The sequence below is a fragment of the Aulonocara sp. 'chitande type north' Nkhata Bay genome, linkage group LG22, assembly GCF_057382095.1.
Source record: "Aulonocara sp. 'chitande type north' Nkhata Bay isolate Kocher_YH1m ecotype deep benthic linkage group LG22, A_spYH_male_GT1.1, whole genome shotgun sequence".
NCBI classification, from domain to species: Eukaryota; Metazoa; Chordata; class Actinopteri; order Cichliformes; family Cichlidae; genus Aulonocara; species Aulonocara sp. 'chitande type north' Nkhata Bay.
In genome coordinates this window covers 36,371,032-36,383,968 of record NC_141364.1, presented here as the reverse complement: position 1 = coordinate 36,383,968, position 12,937 = coordinate 36,371,032, and the positions used below count along the sequence as shown (strand labels likewise).

The following is a 12,937-nucleotide window of genomic DNA, read 5'->3' as shown; positions in this document are numbered from 1 at the left end:
AAGAAGTTGTGAAAAGGTGAAGCTAAAAAGTTAAAAAGAAACTAAAAAGAAATACAGCAAAATGTGTCAATATATTAGCTATTGTGGCAGCTGCTGCACTGTCACCAGTACCAACAACAACTAGTAACAAGATATTGCAGTCACAGGAGGCTGGTCTTGCTAGCACCAGCTGTGGAGAAGCGCAGGAGAAGTGCTCTATTGGGGTGACTAAGGGACTATGAGATAACACAGTGCTTGATTATTCAAGACCTTGTATGTTGGGAGGAGTATTTTAAATTACTTTAAATTGATTTTGGATTTAACAGTGAGCCAGTGAAGAGAAGCCAGAATGAGTGAAATATGCTCTCTCTTTCTAGACCCTGTCAGTACTTTTGCTGCAGCATTTTCAATCGACTGAAAGATTTTTTTTTTTTAATGAAAACCTGTAAATCAATTACAGTAGTCCAGCCTAGAAATAATACATAATTAACTAGTTTTTCAGCATCACTCTGAGATGGAGGATCTCTAATTTAGAGATAATCTGCAAATGGCAGAAAGCAGTCCTACATATTTGTTTAATATGCGTATTGAAGGACATATCCTGGTCAAAAATGAATCCAAGACTCCTCAGTGTTGCTGAAGGCCAAGGTAATGCCATCTGGTTTCCTACCATATGTCTTGATGATTTTTAGGTACCATAACCTCAGTTTTATAGGTTATCCGGGTACTTATGTCTTTAAGACTTTCCTGCTGTTTAAGTAATTGCGGGTGTGTTATCTGGATAGATGAAGTTGAGACATAGCAGTGAAAATGTATGCTATTCCCTTTACTGACACTGCCTAAGGGAAGCATGTATATTGTAAACAGAACTGGTCCTAGGACAGAACCCTGTGAAACTGCATAGTTAGCCTCAGTGTGTCAGGAGGTCTCTCCATTTATATGAACAAATTGTTGTCTAGCAGGACACGTACAGAGATGTTTCACTGTCAGAGGCCATAAGAAGAGTCCATTTGTAACCTTTACCAATGCCGTTGACTAAACCGTTTCTCTGCAGAACTTCATATCCATTTAAGTCACAGCAATACTGATGCTAAGACCACTCTATTTTGAAATAACAAAGTCAGCATAAGAAGGCAGACGGTGTGTGTTTTATAAATTGTAGACATGTCATTGTAGACATAGTATTGCAAAGGTGAAAATCCCATTCCCAATACATGTACCTCAAGAGGAGCAAGGGTAAAACAAAAGCCTTCAAATCACAGCTAACCAGCACCATTCAAGTCTAAACTCTAGTCTTAAGATATATTTCTGCTAAGAACTTATGCACTGATTAAACCAGACTTAAAAGAAAAGCACTGTGTGGTCATCATGTGTTCTGCTTTGTACGTACTGCACGTTATAAAAGACCGTGTGTGCTGTGTAAAATGTGTCAACCTGATTTTTCTGAAACTGTATGAAGAGATATACATGTCTTATTGAAACTCACCAGAATTATTTGTTACATTACAAACAAATGTATTTGCTAACTAAAGAAAATGGTAAAGCAAAATGGTGATGCATTTTGCTTTCAATATGAACTAAAACACTATATTGTGTAGACTACCAAATGGTGAATATTCTGGACAAGCCCCAATTCATCACAAACGTTGTGAGTTTGTGATGAATTGGGGGTAGTATAGTAAAAAGGAATTGATTAAAACTCACAGAAGATTCCGAACGTATAAGTCAAATAATATCAGCAAAGCAACGACTGAGAAGCACTGCCATGTACTGTGCAGTTACTGAAGGTGCAAACACAAAGGAATACACAGAGTATTGTTCAAAACTACAAAAGTATACCCAATATTAAACACAACAACCTGAGAGTTTATCCACTGGTCATTCGCCATGACGAATGACTTTCTGAAGTCTTAATTCAGCTCAAGACGCTGTAGATTCCCGTCAGTAACACTTTCGGTCCGCTAGTAAAACGTAGTTCTATTAATCTGCGCTTGAACCGGAACCGGATGTAAGTTCCAAAAAACTGAATTTTGGAACTGAAATTGAATTGTAGAACTGAAACTGAATGGTGAGAAATGAAACTGAAATTATTCGAGAGCTGAATTTTTAAAGGATAAAATGCAGCTTCAAAGCAAATCAATTCATTTTCAAAATATAAAATTCAATTTCAATTTAGTGATGATCATTTTCAAACCATAAATTCAATTTCAATTTAGACTAATTCAAATTCAGTTTTCAAAAGCATTTATTCAAGTTACAATTCAGATTCAATCTGAGCAATTCAAATTCAAATTGAACTTATTCAAATTCAGTTTCTGATGGCACAGATTTCTGCCCATAGTAATCCGGCTCCTGTAGTATTTTCTGGCTTTGTATAAAATGTAAAGTTCTTGGTTTTTTGCAACTATTACTTTCTGATGATGTGTTACTCCAGGTAGTATGACGCTAAACAGGCTAATAACTAGAGAATGAGACTTTGAACGTGTGTTAGTGAGTTTAAGTGATAGAGAAGCATTTAGGCTTTCCAATTCGGATTTATTGGCACTTTAAGGGATAGCTTCAGATTTGCTGACAGGCAAAAAATCTGACAGGCCATGATCTCTGGTCAAATCTAATGATTCGTTTACTCTCTGTTAACAGTCATAGAAACTAAATGTAGTCACCACTTTCAAACATTTCTAAGGTTGTGGATACTGTAGCAGTTGATGTGAGATTACACTTTTGCTGCTTCCTTTACAGTGGCCCTGAGAAGTCAAATACACTGCAACTTAAAAAAAAATACCAGCAAATAGAAAAAAGGTCTAATAGGCACACAAAACTCCAAGACACAAAACAAAGGTTGATGGAACAAATGCTTCAAAAATACTCCTAATAATTCTGTTTTTTGTGAGCTGGTGCAGTGTTTTTTCCCCCCTTTCTCCACTATGTTTTATTCACCTTCTGTTGTGTTTTGTGTGCTTTTATGCCATTTTTCTATTTGCTGTCATTAATAAAGGAAGACAGGATAAAGACAGCATGTCTTTATCCTGTCTTCCTTCTTTCACCCCAACCAATCACAGCAGATGGCCCCGCCCCTCCCTGAGCCTGGTTCTGCCGGAGGTTTCTTCCTGTTAAAAGGGAGTTTTTCCTTCCCACTGTCGCCAAAGTGGTTGCTCATAGGGGGTCATATGATTGTTGGGTTTTTCTCTGTATGCATTATTGTAGGCTCTACCTTACAATATAAAGCACCTTGAGGCAACTGTTGTTGTGATTTGGCGCTAAATAAATAAAACTTAATTGAATTGAATTTCTTAAGTTGTAGTGCACTTGACCTCTTAAGGCCATGCTCTTTGGCCTCAATTGATGTTAAATTTCAATTGCAAAGTGAGTGAGAGCATGGACATTTAGTTATGATTACAGCCTACAAGCAGGTCAAACAACCTATGAAAAAGAAGTAAAAGAGTTCCAAACTAATTCTACTTTACAAAGTATATAAATAAAATACTTAAGTAGATATATTTCCTAAACAAGATATTCATTAAGATCCAAAGGCAAAATGTAGCATAATAAGTTTTGTACTGCTGAAAATAAAAGTTAAAAAAAAAAAAAATCAACAAAAAAACAAATCCTAAAACCTTATTTTCTCACTTGTTTAGTTACATAAGTTCATAAGAAGTAGGAAATCCTGGTGGTATGAATAAGATACAAAAATAAAATGCTCCAGTTAAACACACATTGAAAGTTGTTGGAGGTATTACTGCTGACCTCTGACTGGTTTAAGTGTGTAAGCATGGTCAGCAGGGAATAGGGGGGTGCTCTATGGGCTCTGACGAAAAAGTGTCATCTTGTAAACAGGACACTGAGCATACTTTGTGTGGCATGATGATCATAAGTGTATGAAAGCAGAGTAAAGAGTCAGACACTGCTGTAGAAGGAGCTCAGTAATATATGTTTCTGTGTGTACTTCTGTGCTGGATGATTTCATGTGCTTCATAAGGCTGTCTGAAACCTGTCGGTTTCACCCTCATCCATAAAAATTACAAATTCTTTCCTTGAAAGTAAAGATATCAACATTTGAATACCATTTGTCAAAATACACCTCTGGTTGCTAACCTAAAGTAGAAGCTAAAAGCTGTTTGTCTACAAACTTTGGGAAACTAGTAGAAAGTTACATGTGCTTTAGTCTGAACAACAAAAGCAGAGTGGCAGCGCAGCCATTAAGAAGGTGTGTTTGTGTCCTCTCTATCTGGATTAGTTTGGATTCCCCCGCTCTGCTGTTTCCTCTTGAACAGCCTCATCTTCCTCCATCGGCTCTTCCTCTTCCTCCTGCAAAGACACAGCACACTTTTATATAGACAACATATACACAAAAACCACTACAGTGTTTTCAGGTTCCCTGACCAAAACTAAGGAGGGATACGATGTAATTTGTTTCTACTTTCAAAATTCAATTCAATTCAATTTTATTTATATAGCGCCAAATCACAACAAAAGTCGCCTCAAGGCGCTTCATAGATACAGAGAAAAACCCAACAATCATATGACCCCCTATGAGCAAGCACTTTGGCGACAGTGGGAAGGAAAAACTCCCTTTTAACAGGAAGAAACCTCCGGCAGAACCAGGCTCAGGGAGGGGCGGGGCCATCTGCTGTGATTGTTTGGGGTGAGAGAAGGAAGACAGGATAAAAGACATGCTGTGGAAGAGAGACAGAGGTTAATAACAGATATGATTCAATGCAGAGAGGTCTGTTAACACATAGTGAGTGAAGTCCTTGTAATTAATATCATGTTAATTTGTCCAGTTACTCAAGCCTCTTAAAACACAGGGACTATTTACAAAAATGGCTGTCATTTCTAAACACTTAATCCAACGCCTTTTTACATTTACTTTTAAAAGTAATTATAAACACAATATAAGGATGGTTTTTATTACTTTTATGAAAATCCCTTGTAGTCATTGACTCATTTAAGGATTGTAAAATAAATTTTTTGTTGTTGTTGCTTATATTAACTTTAGGTGTAAAGTATGAGGTATGAAAATCTGTCAGCATTCTTCTGAACCTCCAAGCAACAAGACGACCTTCGAGCCTTACTGTCCAGCAAGAATTTCCCCCTCTTTCTACACAGAAAATAGTTATCCAGTAGGAGTTGATCTCACTTCTTGGCTTATAATAGAATACTGAAAAAAGAGACACTAAAGAGTACATTGCCTGCTGTTGCCTCATTAGGTTAGCATGTTAAAATTCAAGTCACACAGACAAACTAATTCTTTAAATAATAGTAATATTATTTATTTATTTTGCCAATGGGGTGTGTCTGGCTTAATTAGAGAAACTCAATAGCTCAAAAAAGGCAGTAACTGAAAATCCATCTTAAGATAAAAAATATTGCAGCAGGAGTATGACACCTTTGTTGTTGAGTAGTAAGACTACTAACCGGGGTAATGTAATTGTTAGCTTTGATCATATGCACATGCAAAAGACCACTGCTATGGGGAAAATGAAATACTGAGGGATGATCATGAACACTGGGTAAGGGAACAGAGGGATTCAGACAGAAACGAGAACAAGGGATCAGCTTACCCTGCTCACGACAGGGTCACCCGGGCCCACCCCTAGGTGCCGTAGGGGTCTGGTGCTATATAAAATAGTCAGGAGCTGAAGCTTTTTTTATTTTTTATTTTTTTTGGGGGGGGGGGGGGGGGGGGGGGGGGGTTGTTCTCAAACTTTTTACATCATTCCCCACATGGCAGGAAGGATATTTTCAAAATATTGACAGAAAAGCTGCAATTTAATTAGATAAACTCATTCACAATGAATCCTTCAGTGGCATTTCAGACACAGATTCACCCTATAGCTATCAGCGATCATGCTCCTGTATCTTTAACACTAATGCACAAGAATAATACTACGCCAAGTAAAAACTGGAGATTTAATACATCAATGCTTAAAGAGACTTTATTAAATATTTTAAAAAAGAGTCACTTCCAAGTCATTCCTCTCAGCCCTCCAGATGACTTCTTCACAAAGGCAAAAACAATATTCATTAAATTCATTTGGAATAATAGAAGAGCTAGACTGCGCCTTTCGCTACTATATCTCCTGTATGACAGGGGAGGTCTGTGTGTTCCAAACCTCAAATGGTACTACTGGGCTGCCCAGCTTTCTGCGGCCTCATGCTGGTTTTCAACGACAACCTTACCCTGGGTAAATTTAGAAAGGACAAGCACTACCCCCTTACCGCTCAGCACTTACCTGTACTCCGCAAAGTATAAAGATCTGATGAAAGATACATCAAACCTCTTTGTTACAAATACCATCCGTGTCTGGTTTGACGCACTCAAGTTTAAAAATGAAACGCCAGTTTTATATGATATCATATTTAGACTATAATGACACTCCCGGAACATCAGCATCTGTTCTATGGGAAGCAGGGAAAGCTGTGATGAGAGGTAAAATAATTTCTTTCTCACCACATAAAAAGAAAGAAGAAAACAAAAATATTCAGGAATTAGAAAAAAACATCAAATCACTAGAAGAAGCCTACGCGTCCCACCAAGATCAGGAAACATTGAACAAAATACGCAAAACAAAACTAGAATTAAATGAGATAATTGATAAAAAAACAAAATTCTTAGTACAAAGACTACGCCTACAAAATTATGAACATGGTAATAAATCCGGTCAATTTCTAGCAAACCAGCTAAAAATAAATAAAGAAAAAACAACTATATGTGCTGTTCAAGATCCATCTGGGTATATGACCCGAAACAAATAAACAACATTTTCATGGATTTCTATAAAAGATTGTATTCACCACAAATAAACCCATCTAAAAAAGAAATTGATCCGTTTTTGGACAACATAACTCTTCCAAAATTATTAGACACTCAAGCAATGGCAGTGGATTCACCACTGACACCAGGTGAACTCCAGGAAGCCCTGATAAGTATGCCCAATAATAAGGCTCCAGGTCCAGACGGCTTTCCTGCAGAATTCTACAAAGAATTCTGGTCGATTCTAGCACCAGTTTTCTACAGAACGTTGTTGGAAATCAAAGAAAAGGGCAGACTTCCATCAAATAGGAATTCTGCAAACATTAATCTCCTGCTAAAACCAGGCAAAGACCCTGTATATCCCTCAAGCTATCGTCCAATATCCCTTATAAATGTAGACCTTAAAATAATCTGCAAAGCTCTCTCAAAAAGATTAGAGAAAATAATCCCCCTCTTAATTCATCCTGACCAAACTGGTTTCATAAAAGGTAGGCACTCATCAACAAATACACGTAGGTTACTCAATTTGATAGACTACTCATACAGTAAAAACCTAGAAACTACAATATTCTCTTTAGATGCAGAAAAAGCATTTGACAGAGTTAACTGGAAATTTCTATTTGCAACTTTACACAAATTTGGTTTTGGATCCTCTTTCATTAACTGGTTAAAAATATTATATAATTCCCCAACAGCTTGTGTCAAAACAAATGACCAAACATCCTCCAGCTTCTGTCTCCTGAGGGGCACCAGGCAGGGATGCCCACTTTCCCCTTCACTGTTTGCAATTTTTATTGAACCACTAGCAGCAGCAATTAGACAGAATTCAGTAATTAAGAGCATGAAATGCAAGAATGTGGAACATAAAATAGGTGCTGGTCCCCATGAAGTGATACACTTGCTTTCCCCTGCAAGTAAAGCGTGATGTCTTATCAGGAAGCAGACCCTGACCCTGGGTTACTCTAATTTTCTGGCAAAGGTTAGTCTTGGAGTTTTTGCAGAATTTGCATTCACCACACTGAGGCACATACAACGGGATGACAGTATCACCTGGCTTAAACTTGGTAACACCTTCGCCAACACTTTCAAACGTTCCAGCACCATCGTGTCCCAAGCTAACAGGGAAAAGCCCCTCAGGGTCACTGCCACTCAGAGTGTAGGCATCTGTATGACACACGCCTGTAGCAGAGATCTTAATGCGAACTTCATGGGCCTTAGGTGGGGCTGACTCCACCTCTTCAATAGAAAGAGGTTTCCTTGGCTCCCAGGCAACAGCTGCCTTGCACTTGATTATTTCACCAGCTGTCTCCATGCTCAGCCAGTTTCGCCAGATCAGCCTGCTGAACGTAGAGGGAAAGATCTTCTTCGGTGTCTTGGCCCAAAGGCTATCTACCTTCCTGCAAAGAAACTACTATATATTGACACATCAGTGCAGAAGGCCGGCATCCCGGGCTTCTTGGGATGTCTGGAGCATGCCAGCATCATCTGGCACCAGATTCAAACTGCCAAGAAAGAACGAAGAGACCTTCAAGTGGTGTTTTTAGACCTTGCCAATGCCTTTGGGTCAGTTCCGCACAAGATCTTGTGGATGGCCTTCAACTATTTCAGCGTACCAAACCACATCACAGGACTGGTCAAGATCTACTTTCAGGATTTACAGTTTTGTGTGACAGCTGAGAACACCACTACAGCCTGCCAGCACCTGGAAATTGGAGTTATGGCAGACTGCACGATTTCCCCTCTGGCATTTATCATGGCAATGGAGTTGGTCATACGGGCATCCTGGTGGGTAGTGGGAGGTGAGAGACTCAAGAGTGGCCTTCGTCTTCCTCCCATTCGGGCCTACATGGATGACATGACATCACTACAACAACAAAACCATGTACTAGGCGATTGCTACAGAAGCTCCTGGAAAACATAGAATGGGCAAAAATGGAGTTTAAGCCAAGTAGATCTCACAGCATCTCCATCACAAAAGGAAAACTGACAGCCGAGCAATTCTATATCAGTGGAGAACCAATTCCAACAGTCTTAGAGAAGCCCATAAAGAGCCTGGGACGGTGGTATAATGCAGACCTCAATGATACGTGGCAACTAGAACAATTAAGGCAGAACTTGGTTGATGACCTCAAGTGGATTAACAACACTGCACTCCCAGAGAAACTGAAGCTCTGGTGCTTCCAGTTTGGGTTATTACACAGACTACTGTGGCCGTTGACAATGTACGAGGTCTCACTCAATCATGCCAATCGACTAGAGAAGCTAGTGAGCTCCTACGTTAAGAAGTGGCTCGGACTTCCCAAATGCCTCAGCAGCGTTGGACTCTACAGCAACGGGATACTGTCATTGCCTATCCCCTGCCTGGTCGAGGAGATTAAATGTGCAAAAGTGAGGCTTGAGATGTCACTCATGGACTCCTGGGACCCCATAGTGAGAGGCACTGCTCCCACCCTAGCAACGCGGAGGAAGTGGATCCCAGCCACATCTGTGCTACAGGCGAAATCCGCTCTTTGGCATCGTGACGTGGTGGGTCATGTCCAACAGGAAAGAGGGGAATTTGGTCATGGCGCAGTAACACCTTGGTCGCAACAGGCATCTGTAACTGAACGTCGAAAAATGGTGGTGGAGTAGGTGCGTCGACAGGAGGAAACAGCCAGACATGCCAGAGCCGTGGTACTGGCCAAGCAGGGTTGCTGGATGAATTGGGAGAGTGTGGAAAAGAGGAAACTCTCATGGAGTGAAATCTGGGGCATGGAGTCTAATAGACTAAGTTTCACCATGGAAGGCCTCCATGGAATGTCTGCAAAGTGTTCAGAATACTGCTACAAGGCTTCTGACCAAGTCTTCCAAGTACTCTCATGTCACACCCCTGCTGATCCTGCTGCACTAGCTCCCCATTAAATTCAGAGTCCACTTTAAGATTATGACTTTGATATTCAGGGCTCTGCATGGACAAGCATCGGCATATATCAGAGATCTTTTACATGGCTGTATTGTTGAGTTATTTGAGCTGACAGCAAATTTACACTGTTATACAAGCTATACACTGACTACTTTACATTGCATCAAAGTGTCATATCTTCAATATTGTCCCATGATTCAGTATAGTCGCTTATCTTAACGTCTTAACAACACAGGCACAGTCTTTGAGAGGGGCTGGACTGCAGTTGCCAACAGTGAGAGGCAGCGGGCAAGGATGGGTATTCTAATATCTTCCATTATATAATAAATAATCTATATGGAGGTGAGGTGTGTACTAACTTTTTTGATCCCATTCCCATTAAGAAGGCAAAAAATTCCACAAATGAACACTGATAAGGCTGTGAAGTGAAAACCATTTCAGGTGACTACATCATGAGGATCATTGAGAGAAGGCCAAGGTTTGCAGTAATGTCAAGAAATCCAAGGATGGCTATTTTAAATTAAATTGAATTGAATTTTAGATTCCTCAATTTTATTTATACAGCGCAAATTCACAACAGTTGCCTCAAGGTGCTTTATATTGTAAGGTAGACCCTACAATAATAAATTCAGAGAAAATCCAACAATCATATGACCCCCTATGAGCAAGCACTTTTGCGACAGTGGGAAAGAAAAAAGAAGCTTTTTTTTCCCTGCTTTTTAAGAGGAATAAACCTCTGGCAGAACTAGGCTCAGGGAGGGGCCCGTCATCTGCCTTGACCGACTGGGTGAGAGAAGGAAGACAGGACAAAAGACATGATGTGGAAGAGAGCCAGAGATTAATAACAAGTATGAGTCAATGCAGAGAGGTCAACATAGTGAGTCAGAAAGGTGATTGAAGAAGAAATACTCAAATGGAAGAAAGAAGTCCTACATATTTGTTTAATATGTCCATTGAAGGACATATCTATATGGGGCGATCATGGCTCAAGAGTTGGGAGTTCGCCTTGTAATCGGAAGGTTGCCGGTTCGAGCCCCAGCTTGAACAGTCTCAGTCGTTGTGTCCTTGGGCAAGACACTTCACCCGTTGCCTACTGGTGGTGGTCAGAGGGCCTGGTGGCGCCAGTGTCCGGCAACCTCGCATCTGTCAGTGTGCCCCAGGGTGGCTGTGGCTACAATGTAGCTTGCCATCACTAGTGTGTGAATGGGTGGATGACTGGATGTGTGAAGCGCTTTGGGGTCCTTAGGGACTAGAAAAAAGCGCTATACAAATACAGGCCATTTACCATATCCTGGTCAAAAATGACTCCAAGGTTCCTCACAATGTTGCTGGAGGCCAAGGTAATCCCATCCAGAGTGAGAAACTGGTTAGATACCATATTTCTAGGAATTTCTGGGCCACGTACAATGACCTCAGTTTTATCTGAATTTAGTCTTGGTTCAGGGCTTTGAAGATGATAACAGTGGGTGAATTATATTCTTAAACTTAGTTACAGAACTACAACACTAGTTGATGTTTGTCATGGCGGTAATCCCCAAACTAGATGAAGGGAGCTGTTAAGTTGAAAGAGGAGTCCTATCTGGCTTAGTTAGCTTGTAGGTTACCGGAGGAAACTGGCAGGTTCCAACAGGCCAAATAAATCCCTCTCTCGCCCCAGTGGGCGGCCTATCCTTCAAGCTTGAGTCCTCTACCAGAGGCCTGGGAACTTGAGGGTCCTGCGCAGTATCTTAGCTGTTCCTGGGAATGCACTCTTCTGGAAAGAGATCTCCGATTATGTTCCTGGGATCTGTTGGAGCCACTCGCCTAACTTGGGAGTCACCGCACCTAGTGCTTCGATTACCACTGGGACCACTGTTACCTTCATCCTCCACATCTTCTCCAGCTCTTCTCTGAGCCCTTGGTATTTCTCAAGTTTCTCATGTTCTTTCTTCCTGATGTTGCTGTCATTTGGAACCACTACATCTATCAGTACGGCTGTCTTCTTCTGTTTATCTACCACCACTATGTCTGGTTTGTTAGCCGTCACCATTTTGTCCATCTGTTTGGGGTGAAACCCTCCATGCAGGGTCAGGAGTTTCCTGGTCTTGATGTCAGTGGCTTGTATCTCCCTCCTTTGGCCAACTTATTATCCCAGTAGGGTACCTGATCACGGGCAGGGCGTAGGTGTTGATAGCCCGGATCTTGTTCTTACCGTTCAGCTGACTCCTCAGGACCCCAGACCTTCTGCAGGTACTTTGTAGTTGCAGCTTTCCTAGTGGCCTCTTCATGGTTCCCATTTGCCTGTGATTCCTAGGTACTTGTAGCTGTCTTCTATGTCTGCAATGTTGCCTTCTGGTAGTTCTGACTACCTTCCCTCTCTTTGTTATCATCTGATTACACTTCTCCAGTTGGAACGACATTCCGATGTCATTGCTGTATATCCTGGTGGCGTGGATCAGTAAATCAATGTCTCGTTCACTCTTGGCATACAGCCTGACGTCATGCATCTACAGGAGGTGGCTGACAACTGCTCCATTCCATAGTCGGTATCCATAGCCAGTCTTGTCAATGATCTCACTGAGGGGGTTCAGGCCTATGCAGAACAGCAGTGGGGACAGAGCATCTCCTTGGTAGGTCCCGCACTTGATGGTGACTTGTGCTATGGGCTTGAAGTTGGTATCTTGCATTGTACAGCACATCCCCATTGAGTTCCGATGAAGGCTCTTAGGGTCCTGTTGATCTTGTATAGGTCTAGGCATTCCAGGATCCAGGTGTGGGGCATTGAGTCATAGGCCTTCTTGTAATCAATCCAGGCAGTGCACCGGCTGGTCAGCCTAGTTCTGAGCTCAGATAAAATAATTATTGTGGGTGATTTTAACATACATGTAGATGCTAAAAATGACAGCCTCAACATCAAAGTCAAAGTCAAAGTCAACTTTATTTGTCGATTCTGCCACATGTACAGGACATACAGAGAATAGAAATTGCGTTACTCTCAATCCCTAGATAAATAGCAAATGAACATTTAAATATATTTAAATATAAAAGTGATTAAAAATGCAAGTAAAATAATTAAAAAGTAAAAATTTAAATAAATACAATTTTACATATAACAAGAAAGCTATATAATATACAATATAATGGGTAAGTGACATTGAGTGTAAACCAGGCAGAGTAGTGCAAATAGGCAAATAGTGCAAATGGAGATTTAGTAGTGTACGGTAAGAGAAAGTGTAACAATAAAGTCTTATGAGGTAATGGCAGTCCAATGCTCCACAAAGTGACTGGTAACTGGTGCAGGCCAGTGAGTGAGTCAGAGAGTG

General features: G+C 40.7%; 1 protein-coding gene across 1 annotated transcript in view; it reads right to left on the bottom strand.

The window, feature by feature from the left end:
• Positions 1-2,191: 2,191 nt before the first annotated feature.
• Positions 2,192-12,937, bottom strand: part of LOC147304605 (uncharacterized) — a 65,691-nt gene continuing 54,945 nt past the window's right edge. The window contains exon 4 of the mRNA XM_086281347.1: positions 2,192-4,284. Coding sequence (XP_086137473.1) covers positions 4,210-4,284 — 75 coding nt within the window. The 3' untranslated portion in view covers positions 2,192-4,209. The remainder of the gene's footprint in view (positions 4,285-12,937) is intronic.